Below are 20,992 nucleotides of genomic sequence, written 5' to 3'. Positions count from 1 at the left end.
CTCCAGATGCAGAATTATTTGTACCTATAACAATCTCTGCGAAAGTAATGTGACTAAAACATTCTTCTTCTTAAAATAATCAAACTTTAGATTATAATGCAGAACTCAATTTATGTTTGATAAATAACCTGCCACAGGCTTTGAGTTTTTTGTTTTGTTTTATTGTGTGTTGGGCAGGTTTCAAAGGTGGCAAAGGGGTACATTTTCAAAATCGTGCCAATATAGGTGCTAATATAGCGCTAATATAGGTGCTAATATAGTGCTCTGAATAGTGCCGGGGCAGAGAGGAGACCTTTTTCACTTGTTTAATTCCCTTCAAGTTGTTGAAAGTAAGACAGTTTTGATGGAAGTCTCTCCTTTAATGCCCATGCTTAGCATGGTGTATGATGTGTGATGCTATGGGCCTCTTTTTCAAGCAGAAGGCTGTGAGATCCTTGTTGAATTCTTCAAAATGAATGAAGAAATGAATTTGAAATCAGCTGAACACTTTCTACAAAGATTTAATCATAACGGCCAAACCAAAACCAAATCAATTGGCTATGGCTTTCTCAGTCCTCAAATATCCTCTCATTAAATCTGTAAGGCAAGCAGGACAATAAAGTGCATAAGAGGACCCAGAAATATCTGGATCATTTCCATTCAGATGTCTTTTTTCTTAGAGCCAACAAATTCTAAGCCTGTGTAGCTTTTTAACCATCTCGCCATCTCTTTACAGTTCCTCAGTTTGTTGTATGTGCAACGACTTTTAAACCAAATGAAATCAATAACACACAGCACACCTTTCTATGCCATTTATCTGAAAAACAAGCACCGTCCTTTATGAGCTGCAACTATTTTACTTGATTTCACATGAATCTGTCCAAGGTTTATGTGTTCTATTAAGAAAAAACATTTCTTCAAACAAAGTCTGTGTATCCTACTGTAAACTGAATAAGTACATCTTTTGTAATAAAGGAAAAGAAGCTATAGTACGACAAGAATAAGTACAGTATTATTGGCACACACTGACTATATGTGTGACTGACATTTTTGTAAAAAGTCATCATTTCATAACTCATAATTTCCAATAGGCATGATTGAATGTGAGATTATACTTTTGTTTCTGGGAAAGTTCTTAACATTCCTTACTGCAAGGTAATTTATGTTCTTAATTATCTTCCAGTGGTTTTTAGTCTTAAATACTATGCATCTGTCAGAGCATGCAAACAGACATGGCATTTTTTAAAGTATGTCTCCCTTTAGGATGACTTCCACTGTGATTTAATAACCTGACTACGTCGTCTGGGTGAAGCGGTATGAATGAGTGGGTGTTCATAGTGGGAAGAGGTGGGATTTTTGCCCTGATCAAATTCCAAGATGAAAAGTTCCCATCATAAGAATAAATCTTTAGCTATGGGGGCACATTCCTGCTTGCCGTCTGCCTACAGATAGAGGGACGAGTTACAACAGGCTGGAAGAGAAAGTGTTGATGACAAGGCAAAGTCTAATGTTTCATGTCTCCCACTAATATTTGGCCCCTGGAAAGAGCGGTCCCCTACATGAGTTTATATATGATTGCATCGGAATGTAGTCTGGCACAAAAAAGGAGAAAAAAAGTCATTGGATGGCACTTTTCTGTCTCTATCTTCCTCAGTCCCTTTCGCTTTCCACCGCACGCGCTCTCTCTTTGAGGCGCACTTGCGCAACAGAGAGGACAGCCGCGGAAAGTCTGCTTGTCTTCTTTTCTCACCTCTTGAGAGCCAAAGCGACACCAGGGGGGGTGATGTGTGTGGAGGCGGGAGGGAAACCCATGACTTCCGTGTTTTTTCCTCTCTCTGTCTCTGACTGAAAGTGCTGAAGGCTATAAAATGCTTGATAGGTCCAAGAGAACGCCACTCTCTGACTGCGCTCTGGTGCCGTGGACTAACTGTGTGGAGATAACTGACCCATCAGCTGGAAGTCTTTGGGTTTTGTTTTTAAACAACTTTTACAACTTACATTGGTGACTTTAGGTGGTTTGTGTCACAAGTGAAGCTGAAAAACAGCCCATCAATGGAACAGCAGAGCAATCAAGTGGACGTTGAATCTCAGAAGAGCAGCGCACGGCGGCGTGGGAGCTGCGTGACCGTTTTTCTTGGCATCTCCGTCCTGATGCTGTTCGTGGCCGTGGCAGCTCTGGCTGTCTGGGGGATGCTGGTGGTAAAGGAGCTGCGCTCCGAGCTCCATGACACCACATCTCATGTGGCTTATTCGAGAAACAGTGATCCATCCTCTTCATCATCTTATAAGGTAAACTATGTTTTTAATCAGAGGCTCAGTTGTGTTTGTTTTCCATTCGGATCCCTGGTTCTTACTAACTTTTATCCCTTCTTTGTTTGTTCCAACAGATGCAGAACTTTGTTTATGTGAAACTTAACCAGGGTAAGTAGCCTATTTTATTTTACTCAAAGAAATGCATCACACTGCAAAAATGATCTAGAAATAAGCAAATATGTCTTAGGTCAAGTGTATTTACCCTTAATTTGAGGAGGTAAATAAGTTTATTTGCCAGTGGAATTAGTTTTTTACTCTTTAAATAAGATACTTGGATAATATGCGCTTGAAACAAGACAATGCAATTGTTTTTTCTTATTTTCAATGTAAATGATCTTATTCCATTGGCAAAGTGTCTAATTTATCTCCTCAATTTAAGAAAAATGCACTTAAGAAAAAATGACGCATTCAGATGCAAACACTCTAACAAGCTTGAGGACTAAATGAAGAGTATATAAATATATGTGCATGTATCTGTGTGCATATTTATGTATATATATCATAGATAACTGCATGTAAATGTATTTGCGAATTGCAATTAGATGCTGTACTGTATGTCATCTCCTAATACTGTGACTAAAACTGCAATTAATGTTTTTACCTATGGCAATTTGACTAAAACTGTTATAAATACTTAAAACTATTAAGAAAACAAAAAAAAGGTCCTTCCCCATGATAAATATGAAGCATAAAGAATGGATACAATTAGTTTAACAAAGATATATATGTTTAGGGCATTTTTATATGTATTTACTTGTAGTACTTATTTGGTCATATTAAAGTCTAAAGCAACCAGCATTACTTAGGGTGCTGTGGCTACATATCTTCGACCTATATTTGAAGACTGGGTGGGACCAATGTGAATGCTATGCAGTTAAACTGCTCTGCAGGTTATCCAATCAGATTTTAGGGAATTATTTGAGAGCCAGAGAAAAAAAATTAACGAATTTCACCATGGGATATAGGAGGAAATATTAAACATATGTGTTAAAATTTTTATGTCTAACGAATAAGATTAAAAAGGATAATGTGACATCATACTCATACTTACATGTTCCCTCGTCTGTACAGATGTTTTTATTTTTTTAAATTTTGAATATTATAAAAGAAATGCTTTTTCTTAGATGACAGTAGGAATAAAATGCCCCTGATGTTCTAAGTATTAATGTGTTTTTCTCCTCTTTTAGCATCACCAGACAACGTCACAACACCTTTGGAGTTGGTCAAATCTGGTGAAGGGACATCAGTCGGAAGCAACTTCCAGTATGACCAGTTAAAGCAATCCTTGAAGCCAGCAAAGGAGGGGGTGTACTTTATGTACATCCAGGTCACTGTCAGTTGTACCCACCACTGTAAGCCAGATCTCCTCCAGCTGGAGGTGTCCAACACCCAACTAACCTGCGATTTGGAGCTGACCAAAGATATACATTTAACACCACTGAGTAGAAAGTGCTGGGCTGTGGAGCGGTTAGATGGCAAGGAACTAAACGTACAAATGACCATTCAGAGCAAACAGAACAACTTGAGGCTGGACGTTAACAAGTCAGGTTTTGGAATGTTTCTCGTAGAGTGATGCTTTGCAGCTGCAGTTCTCCGGAAGAGGAAAGGACCCTGACCTGCGGGTTTGTTACCCACAAATTGGAAAGCCAGTGAACTGTCCCATTTAGGTCAGGAACGTGAAAAAGTGCTGGTGGTGGTACCTGTTAGGTGTTGTGGTAGGGTTTTTTTTTTTTTTTTTGCACTGAACATACAAGACGAAGAGCATTTGCAGGACGTTAAAGTGAAACCTTCATGTCACCTCAATCTGTTAAAATCTCCAAGTCAACCCAGTACTCTGCATCTTTTTTTTTTTTTTTTTTTTTTTTGCAGTTTGTGTATTTATTTTATGCTTTATTTATGTACCTATATTTATACTACTGTGGAAATGTATTTTGTTGTAGATGCCACTACATTTTTCTTGATGTGCAATACCTTTTGGGGTCAATGTGACTTTATACCAATGATTTTGTTTAGTTTTGAACTTGGGGAGCTTAACATTTCAGAAAAGGTGCAAGTCAGCACTATGAGCAACGACGAGTAAAAAACCTGCCAGCAAACAAAGTTCTTAAATCCTGATCACAGTGATTGTGGAGGACACCCGTTCCATTTGGAGACTTGTAAGCCAAGAAAATGCTTTGCTTATGAGATAAATGTAAGCCCTATGGGCAAACTATATTCAAACTTGAATGTATTTTATTGTAATCCATATTAAACATGGATATATTTTTTTAATGCGTTGTAAAAGAATAAAATACAGAAGAAAGTGATATCTGTGACTTTTTAATGGATTTTGTGAAACCTTTTTAGGTGAAGGAAAGTTCCCTGGTGTCATAGAGGTTGTAACGGGAACTGGACGCATATCACATCCTGTTTGTTGATTGCAGCGAGCGGTTTAGAAAAAAACCATGTGAGCCAGCAAACAAATACACACACACACCTCCTGTGTTGATGTCAAGCGAATATTTCCGGCCACAAAATATGTGTGATATGTATTTTTTTTTTTGCCAGCGTGGGCCAATTTTTTTTTTTTTAGAAATTGTGGTATTTCTCCTGATTAAGATTCAACATGCTCTCGGGAGGAACATTAATCCTGCTCACACTAATATGGAACTATTTTATTTTTAGCCCGTGTAGATTAGTAATATCAAAAGTACGTACCAAACCTTTCCACCATTTTCTTTTAAACTCCACTTTACATTAAAAAAGAATTCCTGTTGCCTTTTGATAACTATTTAGATTTAAAAAAATATTTTTTCTTCTATCTATCTATCTATCTATCTATCTATCTATCTATCTATCTATCTATCTATCTATCTATCTATCTATCTATCTATCTATCTATCTATCTATCTATCTATCTATCTATCTATCAGCATATATATATATATATATATATATATATATATGTATGTATATATATATATATATATATATATATATATATATATATATATATATATATATATATATATATATATATATATATATATATATATATATATATATATATACACTATATTGCCAAAAGTATTTGCTCACCTGCCTTGACTCACATATGAGCTTAAGTGACATCCCGTTCCTAATCCATAGGGTTCAATATGACGTCGGTCCACCCTTTGCAGCTAGAACAGCTTCAACTCTTCTGGGAAGGCTGTCCACAAGGTTTAGGAGTGTGTTTATGGGAATTTTTGACCATTCTTCCAGAAGCGCATTTGTGAGGTCGCACACTGATGTTGGACGAGAAGGCCTGGCTCTCAGTCTCCGCTCTAATTCATCCCAAAGGTGTTCTATCGGGTTGAGGTCAGGACTCTGTGCAGGCCAGTCAAGTTCATCCACACCAGACTCTGTCATCCATGTCTTTATGGACCTTGCTTTGTGCACTGGTGCACAGTCATGTTGGAAGAGGAAGGGGCCAGCTCCAAACTGTTCCCACAAAGTTGGGAGCATGGAATTGTCCAAAATGTCTTGGTATGCTGAAGCATTCAGAGTTCCTTTCCTTGGAACTAAGGGGCCAAGCCCAGCTCCTGAAAAACAACCCCACACCATAATCCCCCCTTCACCAAACTTTACACTTGGCACAATGCAGTCAGACAAGTACCGTTCTCCTGGCAACCGCCAAACCCAGACCCGTCCATCAGATTGCCAGATGGAGAAGCGCGATTCGTCACTCCAGAGAACGCGTCTCCACTGCTCTAGAGTCCAGTGGCGGCGTGCTTTACACCACCGCATCCGACGCTTTGCATTGCACTTGGTGATGTATGGCTTGGATGCAGCTGCTCGACCATGGAAACCCATTCCATGAAGCTCTCTGCGCACTGTTCTTGAGCTAATCTGAAGGCCACATGAAGTTTGGAGGTCTGTAGTGATTGACTCTGCAGAAAGTTGGCGACCTCTTCGCACTATGCGCTTCAGCATCCGCTGACCCCGCTCCGTCAGTTTACGTGGCCTACCACTTCGTGGCTGAGTTGCTGTCGTTCCCAAACACTTCCATTTTCTTATAATACAGCTGACAGTTGACTGTGGAATATTTAGGAGCGAGGAAATTTCACGACTGGATTTGTTGCACAGGTGGCATCCTATCACAGTTCCACGCTGGAATTCACTGAGCTCCTGAGAGCGACCCATTCTTTCACAAATGTTTGTAAAAACAGTCTGCATGCCTAGGTGCTTGAATTTATACACCTGTGGCCATGGAAGTGATTGGAACACCTGATTCCAATAATTTGGATGGGTGAGCAAATACTTTTGGCAATATAGTGTATATATATATTGACCAGATCAAGAGCCCCTTGCTGCCTGACATCACTGCTACCTGCATACTCTGAGGCAGTTGGTGCAAAGCAAATGGCAAGTCATCTGCTTCTGCTTTCGGCCTGCTTCTTCCCTTCTAAAATTACAAATATGACATTGTAAATTCAATGATTTTGGAGCTGTGATGTCATCACAAACATACAGAAAAGAAGGGCATCACAAAGAATAAAAAAAAAAATTTTTCTCCAGATCCAAGTTTCCCCTACGACTCCAGTACCGTTTATTTAGGAATCCTGACAACTTAGTTAAATCTTATGTCACCGATTAAGGTTCTATGTTGAGTGGTGTTGAGATCATGACTTTATCAGTTAAAGAACTTGGCAAAAATGAAACCCTATCATTGAATGCAACGCTTTAAAACACTAATCAATACTTTTCTTAATTTAAATTTCTATCACGTTTAAAAGCCCATTTCATAAAACACAAAAGTCGTGAGGACCAAATCATGCAGGTAAACTTGTTGATAATTAAAATGTCAGCAGATTAATGAGTTAATTTCTGTGGATGAGTGTGTTTAGAATAAGTAAAATGTCTAAAATCGGGGAGTGTTTGTAGTGTTTACTTTTTAAAGATTCAAACACTTATGTCTGACATAAAAAAGCCGGTGTTTAGAGGGGCTTCTCCTAAGACATTAATATCCATATGTTAAATTTATGTTGGGAGGAGATATAAGAAAACTTTAAAGTAAATCAAACAGATTTTTGTTCAGTGAATCAACACATTAACAATTTAAAACATCTTTCGAAAAGTTTAAGTTGTTCATTGTCAGAATTTGTTAGTTTACAGATTATATGTAAAAAGATCAATTTAATTATGAAGCAATAAAAATAAGACTTATAGTTATGATTAACATAATAAATATTCAGATATGTTAAATCTTTTAACAATATTACTGATTCCTTTTTGTTAATAGAAAATATTGGCATATTTCCATCCATTGAAACCTCGTATCACGTTGTGTAAAACAAATCAATTTGTATTAAATTTAGAGGCTGTGCAGCAACTAAAACCGGACCTCTGCTCGTTTATCACATATTTATAGATATTGACTGTCTGGGATTTCTGGAGTTAGTAGAACCAAAGTGTAAGCAGGGCCGTGGGAAAAAGAGACGAGGGAAATAATTCTTTTATAAAACACTTTGATAACAAGAAATTACAAAGCTTGAACATAAAAGTTAACGGAAGATTTCCACCAGGAGCATTGTACAAATAACTGGTCAGATATCGGGATCCTGATTCATCAAACTTTTGCCTCTATCTCCTGCTCCTAGCTTCCCTTCCTTCACCTTTTGTTGGGTCAAAGGTAAGAATGGAAGAAAAGAAGGTAAAAAACGTTCAAAATGCTGTCTTGAATTCGGACATTTGCAATTGCATCCGTCACTCAGAGTACATGTTAAGAAAATATACATTTTCTTGAGGTGGGCTCTTCCTATCTGCCCTGTCATGCAACGGATTGTGGAATTCCTATAACTGTAGGTCGTAAGCAGGAGAAAAGAATATTGGGAGGTCCTTCCTTCCTGCCAACACTATTAGAATAGCACTTATCATGGTAAATGCTGACGCACTTCTGCTTTGGCTCAAGAAGTGGGACCAGTTTAATGAATATGTCTGCGTCCTGGAAGTGAGAGAGAGGGATGACGACAAAGGAAGCAGGTGAGGCAACCAGGGGAGAAGTGAAAACAGCTGAGAAGGATTAATGTAATTAGCTGAGGAGAAAGAGAAAAAAGAGGTAAGAAACTTAACAAGAAGAAAAGATAAACATAACTAGACCCCAGAGAAGATAAACAAGGATTATAATAAAACTAAACCTAACATGTCTCAACTGATGTGGCAAAAAATAGAAGTAACAGAAAATGAGAACTAAACAAATAACAGAAAAGTGGAAAATAGAAAGCTAAAGAACCTAAAATTCTAATGATTGTGACATTGACTGATGCAATTTTTAGCCAGTATCAAGGAAATTGTTTGGCCATAGTACAATGGGTGGAAATACGATATCTAATCGAAAGGCACAGTGACCTGAAGGCTTCTGCTATATCAGCATATTGTAGTGCATTGTATGGATCTGATGGTACCTGCGATGTAACGCAGGCCCTCAGCGTTTCACAGCGTAGCCATGCAATGTGCATGATGTTTTATTTTGTGATGAAGAGAAATTAAAGTGAAGTCTGTCTCTGTTGTTGTCGAAATTGTTCTTGAAACAACAGACTGGCGGAGAGTCTGAACCAATGTGCAAACAAGGAATTAATGATGTTGTTTAGCCAATCAAAGAAAACAAGGGAGAAAAAGAACAACTATTGCTAAGATGTTCGATGCCCAAGCACGTCATAAGGGAGCTAGCATGTCAACCACCACCTTTATTTCAGCCAGGGAGCTAGATCTGGCTCTCTACAGTAGGCCACACATGAAAATCCCTGCTTTCTGGCCATATAAGATTGTAACCAGGATTAATCCTTACAGCTGTTGTTTGCATGTTATGCCTTCTATAAAAGCGATCTTAGTGTTTTTGCAGTTTAAGCCCCAGATCCTGTCCCTACTAGAATTCAACCCTCCCTATGTTTATTGATGGCCACTTAATTAACACTCAGTCTGATGTACGAAATTTTGTCATATGTACCCGGCATATGTAGTGGCAAATAAAGCGTCTTATCTTATCTTAATGCAGCAAGTTCCTAGCCTGATAAACCAGACTAAATGTGAGTTTAAATGTGTATTTAGTCTGGCCACAATGAATGAGACTTTGGAAGATTGTGGGTGAGAACAACCCGTTGTTTATCAAATCATGTCTGTGCCTATTTGCCAACGCTCTGACCAATGAGCGCAACTGACTGTGACGTAGAAAGCGCAACCGAAAGCTGATGGGGGAGTGTAAACAAACAGCCTGTCTGTAAAACATCGAATACTTCCTTCTAGAGCGTCTTCCTGCTCATGTTTCAATGAAAACCCCAAGTCTAATCCTTCCTAAACGCATTCCAAAGCTGAGTCAAGCGAGAACTGTTCAACAGTTGTTGCCATCTTCCTTGTTGTGCTTTCTCCAGCGTCGTGCAGCTTTGTGGTCACGCCTCAAAACCCCGCCCGCTTTGCATCCAAAAATTCAAAACACATTTCTGCGTTGTGATCGGCCCGCCAGTTCTAGGGCCTGAGGCATTGATCGAGTCTAAACCACTCGCAGGCAAAAATTATTTTGGCCGCTGGTGGGTGGGGCTAGTTTACTAGGTTAACAAGTACCCTCTTTTCTTTCTACAGTCCTGGTTTGGTCTCTGGTCCTTTTGTAACCGCAACTCTTTTCTAAAACCGTGATAAGTGCTATTAATATTTACAAGAATAAGCTGTATGTTTCTTCCAACATGCAACCAGTATTTAGCATATTTGAGAAGAGCAAGCAAGACATGAGGGCATATCTATGTGAGTATCTGTCCTTGGTTTGAAAGAAGGGTGTTTTCATCATGGAGATGCCACAAGATTGCTGGTTCAAAAACAGACTGTCGCTCTGGGTCACTTAGCAAGACCCTTAACCCCACATAGCTCCCTGTGCAATACTCAGTGTGACAGCCGACTGCTTCATAACAGACAAGTTAAGTGATGGCCCGAGAGATCATATACCCCTCTGTGGGATTACAAAGGGATCTTTCCTTTCTTCGTGAGAAAGATAATAGAGGAAAAAATACTGGGGGAAAAGTTTATGTAGGATTTTCCACCTTGGAACTGATAGAGGAAAGAAGGCTACTATCAAATTCAGAGAATGAGAAGTTCACCAACAGGGAAATAAGCAGAGGGCAGTTCAGACCACTAGAAGACTCTTACTCCCATTGAGACCTTTGGGTTTTAACATGAATTTTCCATCATTATCCAAAGTCAACTATTGGAAAACAGAACTTCCCCAAAAGTGAAAATTAGATATCCACCAGCAAACAGTACTATGATGATAGGACAAAATTATTGTAGGGAAAAACAGCTCCTCGCAAAGGAGAAACTTTATACCTAAAAGCATTAAGTGGATCAAGGAGCTGATAGAATTCAGTAGCATCATACCATAAAGTTTTAGCTCAAAACTTCGGGAGCTGCCGTCATTATGGCAGGGCTACATACTTTCTGTGTGTGTTTTTCTTTTCTAATCTGTTAATGTGTGGCGCTTAGAATTGTCTTGTTACTGCTATTCAAATAAACTTTCCTTTTGTTCCTATCAGCGGATCAGATGCAGCTGTTGTTGGTAAAATACAAATTATATATTGTAACACAAAAAAAGGGAAAAATTTTAATACACACTGAAAACACACTTTAGACGCTTTAATTTTTTTCAGACAAAGGCCAGATTAGGCACTTCTATGGATATTTTGCCTATATACTTAAATGTTTGGAGACAAAAAGAGCAAAATTTTAAGATGGCATGATTATTTAATTTAAGGAAATATACTTGGCTATGAGATTCACTGTAAGGTGACTACAAAGACTAAACCAATATGTTTTGGCAGTATGTGACAGGTGCCTATGTGAATGATCAGTCAACTGCATCATGGCAGCCTCAAAACAGGCTTAAATTGGAGGCAATTGGATTTTATGCTCAGGTTTTCTAAAGTCATTTAGACTCTTATCCAGGAGTTTGCATCTATGCTGTGGCTCTAGGTGTCAGAAAACTGAGCCAAAGTCTGCTTGCCTCCGATTTAAGCCTGTTTTGTGGTTATGTGGTGAATATCAGCTACTTTAAAAGGTATAGCGTTCAACTCCTAAAGCCATCTCATTAGCTACCAAAAATCAAACCCTGGTGGGGTTTTTTGGAATCCAGATTTAAACTGATCCTCTAATTGTTATTTTTTATCTCACCCCTCGTTCCATTTTTATATTAAATTCATTTTATTTCCACTTTCATTGTTCTCTTCTTTTATACTGTACATATATTGTTTCACATGTTGGTTGTTTTTTATTTCAACAAGACTTAAATGTCGGGAAAACAATAAAAGTAAAGAAGCATAATACATGAACACCTCTATGCAATACCTTGACAAAAAAATAAATAAATCGAATTATCCTCAGGAAACTTTATATTACCAAATTTGGACTTCCTTTGTAGCAAAGAGCCTGTGAAGAAGCACATAATCTTACAAGTTTTCAACTTGCGAATTCTTGTATAATTACTTTTATTATTAATACTTTACAGTGATCTTTTTACATGGCTCTGATGGTAAATACAAAACATATATAAATATCACATAATTCTTTTTACACCTTGTAAAAATATGCTGAATATTAATTGTTCAACCACAAAGTCTAGCTCATCAAATTCAAAAAAACGTCTCAGTTCCAAACCAGCAAAGGAACAGGAGGTATTATTTCCCTTTTCTATCTGATTTAACAAAACAATTAACAAAGTTTAATCTCCCAAGGTCCATCAAACAGCTCAGTCACTCTTTAATTACTATTCCACTCAGCCTTAATGAGCGCTATATACGTTTTTATCCTGGCGCTCAGATGAATCACCCACATCTTTACTGCTCTGAGTCAGACTCCCCACTCCATTACATTGTTTTCACACCAGTAGCTCTAGAAAACCGGCTTAACACAGAAACTCTAAAAACCAAACAGCAGTCTGACAGTAAGCAGAGCATGCAGCATTTAGAGGAAAAGCAAAACCTGAGAAAAAAAGGCTGCAAATCTCAGACTTACCAATTCTGATCTTTAAATAGCTTCAGTATCAGCTTTAGTTTCAATTTAATTTACTGTTGTTGTTTTTTTTTTTACATAAGAATAGACTAATATTACATAAAATATCTGTATTCTCTATATAATTATATATATTTGCTTTATCAATTGGATATAATCACAAAATTCATAAATAGTTAAAAGAAAACAAAAGTTTCATAGAATAATGATATAATTTCTTGTTATATAGTCGCCCCATTGAACACAATAGCACTCAGCCTTACCTTAATGGTTTGCTTAGAAGCAGCTGTGGCACCTTTTGCACTTACGCCACCGCACCTGAGTTTACTTTAACACTGCTTCCATATGGCGCAACTCCTACGCAGTGGCATCCTGCCTACTGCTGTCAATCAAACTCAAACACCTACACGCCCCACTTGAAAGGAAAATCAGAACACTTTATTTCAAAAGCAATCAAAACCTTTGAAATTTTCCAAACTTGTTTTGCAAAACAACCAGGAAATTCAAATACATTTTATTGTTAAAAAACATAGCCGCTAACTGTGATGTAAAACAATGTTGTTTCTTCTTTAATTATTTAAATATGAAATATGTAAAGTGTGAAATGGAGTATGTATTTTGCACTTTTTATTCTGAAAGCTATGAAAAGAATTCAGACAAATTAAATAGGTAGAGTCCACTTTTTGTTTAGGAAGAACCCAGCTGTGGTGTGAAGGCCTCAAAGGTGTGTTAGTGAACAATAGTGAGCAATCATCATTCTGAATATCTTAGATCACAGCAGAGATGTTGGGATCAAATTCTGCTAAAGTTTAAAGCATAGTTTGGTTGCTTTAAGCAGAGTTTCGTAACCCTGGTAATCAGGGCCCACTGTCCTACATGTTTTAGGTGTTTCCCTGCACTGAAAAAAATAATGCAACCGTTTTTGACATTTACCTAATCATATTTAGTTACTTTAACTAGTGTTACGTCAATGCCATTTTTTGGCCCTGATACCTGGCTGTGCAATATAAGCCGATACCATTTGTTTGAAATTGATTTGTGTATGTATATATGAAGAACTGCATACTACTTGGATGTAAAATAATTCTAATAAGACTAATACAAAGTGAATCCAGTAGAACTTTTTATTGCCTACCTGGAATGGGTGACAATAGTTGAATAAACTTTTGGCTCTCAAAATGGTATCGGTGCCCTATTTGTTGGTACTCGCCAATACCGATACCACCATTTTAGTGCTGGATTGTGGACCAGTCCGATACTGATATCGGTATCGGTGCAACACTAACTTTAACACAACTGTTTTATGTCCTACCCTGCTAACATGAAACAATTGTTTTAAGGTAACTAAATATGATTAAGTAAATGCCAAAACCAGTTGCATAATTTTTTCCAGTGTGCCTCCCCACTCCTGACCTGAAGGAAAAAGAAATTACCTACTTATTTGCAGCATTTGAGCATTTAACCGTCGTTTAACAGAGAATGGAAAACCTGTAACACCAATGCAAACCTACCAAGACATGGTCATCAAAAGTTCAGGCATGTTGAACAATATTGGTCCACAGCTCAGGTAGGAGAACTAATATTACGACCACATATGGAAGACTGGCAAGATGCGTCATTGATAGAAAAAGTTCACTCTGGAGTTTCCCTCAAGCAATTTATTTAACACAGTGGAAGAAATGTGCTTTTGGTGAGACTAAAATTAAACAACAAATGGTGCAATGACCAGGTGAAACATGGTGGTGGAAGAATCATGCTGTGCGGATGCTTTTATTCAGAGACAGGAAACATTTTCAGTTTATATATATTATGAATTGAGCTGAATATGTTAAGAAAAACTGCTAAAAGATTGTGAGGATAGAACTGAACAATCATCCTTGTTTTTGAAGTTAGCAGCGAGCTGTAGTTTTAAAGCAGCTGGTGGAGCAGTTCATCAAAATTTCTTAATGTTTTTCTACTACAGTTTTCACATAACCACCTAAAATGCCTACGTTTTGCAAAAGCACCCAATCATCAGACAAAGCTTGATTTGTGGCTTCAGTTTATTTCTCTAAAAAAGACAGTGGACTAGATCTGTGAGACATGGTCACATATGGAAATGCCAAAACCGAAATTGTCAGCAGACTTAATGCAATGCAGTGTTGGATGGAGGAATAAGGTACAACTGTTTTGTTAAGTCAATTTAACCAATGTGTTCCACTTTCATAAAAAAATTGCATCTTTTAAAATGTTATTATCACTACAGAGAGACTTTAAAATTAGTTTTAACGCTTATATGAGAGGAAGAAAAACTAGCACAGATAACCTCTGTTGCTTATTATATTTTATAGATTGATGATAAGGTCACAACCTATTTCTATAACTGTACATCTACTGAAGGAAGAGTTTAGTTCTCCATTTGCAGGGCTGGTTCTAAAAGTATTTTTGAATTATATGTTTATAATATTTTGTAGAAACCATTATTTGATCAACAAACCCACCATGAAAGACTGCAGACATAGCCAGTCATCAGTCCATCTGCATTAGGTAAATGGGGGGTTGTGGTTGAAGTTTTTGTGGGAATTAAGGGTTATCACAGTTGTTTTCACTCTTTGATTGGAGTAAGATTGTAATCTTTTATGGTTTGTGATCGAAACTGCTTTGTTTCGCATTTGCAAAGTTCCACTGTGCAATGCAGGTGTCTTGTTTCTTTTTCGCTGTTGCATCCGAGGTTGTCAGCATGTTTAGTGACTCATTTATTGTGGCTCTCTGCCTTTTTGCAATCAACTTGTGGGACAATGTGAAAGCACTGGAGCACATTGCTCTCAAGATGAGGGCACCGCTGCACTGCCTCTCTTTCATGTGGCTTGTCGGGTGCAAAATTAGCTTTTGTTCCAAATTTACTAAATATTGTTTTGGTAAGGTTTTGTGCTATTTTTGGTTGGATTAGATCTAAAAGATGCCTTTTAGTGCACTTTGTTGAGAGCTCTCCTACATAATCTTGCAGTATTAAATTTATTTGCTCTTTGACTGTTTTTCTTTTTTAGTTTTTAGAGCTTCAAACATTGTTTTTTATGCTAACCCTTCTTTGAAAAATTATTATGTTTTTTCTCCTCTGAACTGTCCACTGTGTTCCTTGGGCTTGTTGATGCTGTTTGTTTCCTACTGATCTCTAAAAATAAGATTAAATGACAAACAGGTGACCTATAGTTATTATTATGGTGACCTTCTAACTGCTGTTGTTTGGATTTGAGTTCATGAAGGTGCATCATAGTTATTAGGGCCAAACTATACATTTCAAATACAACTCATTATCCATATCATTTCCTGTATCAAGTATACAATTAACTGAAGCTATATGCTATGATTAAAACTTGCTAAGAATTTGTAATGCAGCATATAAAGAAAATGCATAAGACAACTTCTGCAGCTGATTGAATTAGGTGCAGGCCCTTAATATTCATTTATATGCATGAAGCTTTTATGCATTTGTTTACCAGGGTATTTTGGTGTGCTTGCTTTGTCAAAATGCTGAGATGTTTATCACAATCTCACAGCAGGAAATGACCCAAATTTGGTTCATATGCAACAGCCCAGTCTTTCCACACACAAGCGCCTCTCAGAGGTGATCTAGTTACCTGGTCTTTCACCTGCGACCTTGGTTTTTCTGTACCCTCAGTGCAATTTGTTCATAAGTCTCCAGCTTTGTGTTTCGCAGCTTCTCGTTTCTCTTTCCCCTTTTTCTTGCACTTCTTGGCAGAGTACCTCATTAACTATCAAACTTTAGTTTACTCACTTCTGTAATGCATGTCCCTCTTTTTTTTTATTTCTGTTCCATTTGAAACATTGCTTCGTCTCTGAAACTGACTTGTGTAAACTGTGGGAAGAGCTGAGTCAGCAACACAAAGCATTTTTGATATCCCCCCTCCTACCTCCTTTTCTCTATGCATCCTTGCTCAACCACATCCTGCTCCTCATTCTCACAAATACATGCGTGCATACACAAACACTGCCTGCATTTTCCCTTGAGCTGGTTGCAGATTTGTACACCTGCTGTCACATAATGTGGTTGGGTTCAGGCTAATCGGTCTGCTCAAAAAGTGCAGGGTTGAAACTACTCTCAGTTTTACATGTTAACAGAAAAACACTATTTACTTTTAAGTCTTTTGTTTATGTTGAAAAAAAAAACATTTTTATTATTCAAAATCAGTTTTATTTAAACAACATATTTTGTAAAATAACAGTTGCAAATACGTATATATATAGATAATCTGAATATCAGATACTTTCATTTTAAAAATATTTGTTCTTCCATTGGTCAAAATGACATCCATCAGGTACAGTACATATATATATATATTAGATTACATCTCTAACATAAAAAAATAAACACTGTTCAGACAACATGCTTTGTTATTGTCTAATGATCTATCCTGAAAGCCCCCAAGCTGGACCCTTGACTCAACTGTTTTATTCTGCTCAATGTGACATAAATATGGTCTCCTTCCTGCAGGTGGAAAATTCCTGCCAGGAAACTGCTCCTCAGCTCCTCGGCATCAGAATTAGCAGAGCTTCTATATTGGCAGCAAGTGCTAGAAAAGAATATGGCCAGTGTCATATTAAGAGTGTTCTATTACATTTTCAGTTGTTATGCAATATATACTAGAAAAGGTAGGAAAAAAAGTAAGAAAGCTCACCTTTTGGAATGGAGTAGTTCTATAGGCTTCCCATAGCCACTTGTGTTTCTCATTATTTTGTGGAAGACACCTTTATTAGTAGTTTCATTGGAAAAATCTATCTCCACCCTGGAGTAAACGTAGTAGTAGCCTTCCTCTAGGATTATAAGGCCGCTGTTGTTAAACCCCATGTTTTTTATGTCTTGTTCAACTGGGTTCCACCGCACTTCATTATCCCTCAAAGGACCATCACCTGGAACGAAAATATAAAAAAATATTTTTCAACAAAAAGCTGAAAGAGAAATATCATTAAATAATTTGTATTTCTTTAACTGGGTAAAGTTGGTTTAGAAACCTTTTAATAAGTGTAGAACACACTGATTTTTGTTGAACAGACAAAGAAAGGATTCTGCTTTTCAATTAAACCTAATTTTTGAAAAGTGAAAAGCTCATAGAAATCAAATGAAGTTTTTATAAGTTGATTGGGTTTGATTAAATCTGGTAAACCAAAGTGATATTTAATTTCTTTGAGTACACTTTAGGCCTTCAAAGGCCTGATAAAGACATTGACTTGAGGGTTCTTACCAAACACGTGAGCAAATGGCCTTATTGGTCTCTCTGGAGGAGCAATTGGAAGAATCTCATTGGATTCTGCAGATAAAATTAGAGATTGCTAATTAATGAACAGACAAATACATTAATATAGAAAAATCAACAGATTGATCTGTCACGTTCTGCACGACAAACAGTAGTAGTATCTATAATGGAATTTCTGTTAAAAACGAATACATTAAACAACACAATCCCCACCTTTAGTTTTGATTTGACTTGACATCCTGCCATTCTGAGAAAAAGATATAAGAACTCATTTGTTATGATTTCTTCAAAGGAGTGAAGTACAGTAACAGCCGATTCATGTAGTTTATGCAAAAATGTTACCTGCTGTTCAAGCATCAGTGGGTGGGAAGAGTTATGGCACGGAGGATTAGTCCCGCAGCGAGACAAAGGCTGTACGGAAATAGAGGAAAAATTTGTGCAATAGTTTTAAGCGTGAGTGAACAACTGAGTCAGGTTACCTATGACAGACCAAAAACATAATTAGTAACTGTATTAACAAAAACGTCTAGCGACAGTAAACTGTAGTGGAAATGAGGCCTACAGGTGCAAAACCGTTTTTCTCTCAGCTAGTAAATGGGAAACTAACAAGGCCTATTGCAGTTCTAGAATTTTATTGCATGGAAATATCCTTTGATAACTTAGGTAGGTTTTAAAGACCAAAATTCAGTCAGGAAAACTTAACCATCATTTCTAACCCAAAATGTCCAATCTAATTTTTTGGGTTAGACAATTCAGTCCTTGACATTAAAGAAACAAATATATCACAATAAAAATCTTGATGTGCTTTATCAAGATGAACTGCCTTAATAGTATTTGTTCAAAGATTCAAGATAAGAAAAGGGAAGTACAATCTAGACCAAAATATTTCAATAGCTTCGTTGTCTTTGACAGAACTTCACAGGTAAGTCAAAACCCATGCAGAAAATTCTACTCTATTGTGTGACGTAGAAGAAATATGCAAATAGTCACGCAAAGGAATTTCCAGTCTCATCAAGCCCTACAGTGTCCCCCCATCATTCAAGCTGACATGCCAAAAGACTCTCCCCTTACCTCAGTCCTTTGGTAAAGTATGTAGATCAAATATCCCTCAACAAAGACTCCCAGCACAGCCAATCCCAGGAGAAGGAGGAGAAACCTCTGGCCTGCTGTGGCCCATGAGGATTTCTTGCTGCCAGGCATGGATACGTAGCTGGCCTGGCTGTCCACCACAAAGACCTGCGGTGGGGGAGCTGCACCACCTTCTGACATCCCAACTGGACCACAGATCCACAACTCTACTAATTTGGCTGGGAAGGAATTAGTAAAAAAGAAAAATATATATTATTTTGTTAGTCAAGTAAAAAGAGAAACAAAATGAAAAATAAATCCCATAAAAATGAGTTAGTAAAGGAACAGAAAAATTACTTTAAAACTTTCTGAAATTTCTAGTCAACTACTGTACAGACACATATGACAGTAACATTCCTGGGAATAAAGTTATGTCTTTACACCCTTACTATTTTAAGAAAGAGAGTCACCAACAGTTTAATGAATTAAAAAAAGACGTATACATCATTTCACATCATACTCCAAGTTCTTAAAGGAATATTACCTCAGAAATAATTGTCTCCCCACAGTTCAGTCAAACATCCAGCTCCTCACTCTGACCTCTGAAGCTTGTTGGTAATCTTGACCAGCACATTCGTCCTCAACAAAATGTTTGTAAAAGAAAAAAATAAGAAAAAGAAATGCTACAAATCGATACCACAATGAGTTATTTTATGTTTCGGCCAAATTTGTCCATTTCTTAGTGGAAAGCTTCTCTCACGGTCCAGATTTTAGTTCTCTCCTAGCTCTCGTATTTGCTTGCTTGCTGTCAAGTGTCACTTATATTGCTTTTGAAGTGAGCTAATGGGGAAAATGCAAGCAGAAAGAGAGAGAGAGATAGAGAGACAGAGCAGTCTCTGTGTGTGCACTTGTAAGGGACACTCCCTGCTGAATATAGCCGTCAACTAAAAAATGACACTTCCCTTTTGCTTTCTGCTGTCAGTTTCCATCCTTGTTTCAACCGATCATGTGCTCGGTTTCACTTTGTTTTCTTATTTTAAACAGTGTAGTTTTTGTGAATTTATCATTTTCTAGTTGTTACCGTCGTCCAAGTTTACAGTAAATTTGGCCTTGAGACTGTAGCACAGTTACAGTGACATCTGCTACATTTAAACACTCTGTGCCGCCGCAGTGCAGTGCAGTGCATCTCACCTCTATTTCATCATGCCCCTCAGACAGTCTGTGAAAAAAATCTCAGGTGGGACATATGTTGTTTTTCCTGTTTCTGTACCTTGTGAAACAATTGCTTGAACAGTAGCCGCCTGCAGTAACGGGAGATGGGTTGCCAAAGACTAAAACAATGATGCAACATGCCCTTTTTTTTAGTTTCACATGTTTTGTTCATGAGTTTCTTAATTCACTGTTCATTCTCTCCATTTCTACAATAACATTTTAAATGGTACAAAACAGTGTCTTTCTATGTTTCTTTTCATGTGCATAAGCAGAAAATAAAAGCTATTATATGGATTTCATGCAATGGAGGCGGCACCAAAATTACACATACAAAAAAAAAAAAACTTTTTTCAAAAAGAAATCTGAAAAGTCAGGTCTAAAGTTGCTGTAAGTCTCATTTACTCTCAAGCCTTGACACATATCCACTCCACTGCCTCCACTGGCAAAGATGGTGGAGGCAGCATCATGTAGACATCTTGAAGCTGCTCAGTGTTGATGGGTTAAGTTAAATACCTGGAAACAGGCTAGTAGTAGCTAAAAAAGATAGGAGAATGGGGCAGATTCTCTCCTTCGTATAGGGGAGATATCCTAAAAATGCAGCCTGAACCACAATAAAATGGCTTGCATCAAAGCCTGCTGCTGACAGAATAAACCAAAGTCAGAAACTCAGTGAAAACTAAAGGTGAAAGACACTTTGTGTTCAATCAATGAGAGAGAGACATGAATGAATAAAAAAATGGGCAAAAAATATTCTGTCTCCAAATACAAAATATGCTGTGTGTTTGTGACTGCTGTCTCAGAGAGGATTGAAGATAAATGCATCTTTAACACAGCAAGACGAGCTGTCTCTTAAAAACTCATGAGTTTCTTTTTTTTCTTTTGTTGTAGGAGGGGGTAGTTTGACACTCTGACTTACTTTCTACCCACACACTGTAAGTTTCTACCACTCAAACAAACAAGACATATGAACTCTGTGTTGGGTGCAGATAAAGATGCATGAGGGACTGACGGAAGTCTATAGACGGTTAGGGCCCTACCTACAGTGCCTGTGGTCGCCGCTTGTCGAGTGAAGAGATAGTAAGAACTAGAAATGCTAGAGACACATTAGTTCTCACATGTGTCCCTGAAGTCAACCTTATAAACTGATAGCTTGAACTACA

The 20,992-nt window shown here is 37.5% G+C and overlaps 2 protein-coding genes across 2 annotated transcripts; one reads left to right on the top strand and one right to left on the bottom strand.

Moving 5' to 3' along the window:
• The first annotated feature begins 1,685 nt into the window (after positions 1 to 1,685).
• LOC119798042 lies at positions 1,686 to 4,592 on the top strand. The gene is made up of 3 exons (XM_038307387.1): positions 1,686 to 2,268; positions 2,367 to 2,400; positions 3,480 to 4,592. Exons 1-3 carry the CDS (start codon positions 2,032 to 2,034, stop codon positions 3,863 to 3,865), a joined length of 657 nt encoding a protein of 218 aa, XP_038163315.1. The 5' UTR covers positions 1,686 to 2,031; the 3' UTR covers positions 3,866 to 4,592.
• Positions 4,593 to 16,485: 11,893 nt separating this feature from the next.
• LOC119798030 (tumor necrosis factor ligand superfamily member 14) lies at positions 16,486 to 20,731 on the bottom strand. Its single transcript, XM_038307358.1, has 7 exons — positions 19,165 to 20,731; positions 18,624 to 18,859; positions 17,895 to 17,963; positions 17,766 to 17,799; positions 17,541 to 17,606; positions 16,977 to 17,208; positions 16,486 to 16,871 (listed from the first exon to the last, which is right to left on the bottom strand). Exons 2-7 carry the CDS (start codon positions 18,819 to 18,821, stop codon positions 16,700 to 16,702), a joined length of 771 nt encoding a protein of 256 aa, XP_038163286.1. The 5' UTR covers positions 18,822 to 18,859; positions 19,165 to 20,731; the 3' UTR covers positions 16,486 to 16,699.
• Positions 20,732 to 20,992: the final 261 nt, after the last annotated feature.

This window comes from Cyprinodon tularosa, unplaced genomic scaffold (genome assembly GCF_016077235.1).
Source record: "Cyprinodon tularosa strain WSP-4 unplaced genomic scaffold, ASM1607723v1 ctg608, whole genome shotgun sequence".
Classification (NCBI taxonomy): Eukaryota; Metazoa; Chordata; class Actinopteri; order Cyprinodontiformes; family Cyprinodontidae; genus Cyprinodon; species Cyprinodon tularosa.
Note: the sequence above shows the minus strand (reverse complement) of the source record. Positions and strands in the feature narration are given on the sequence as shown.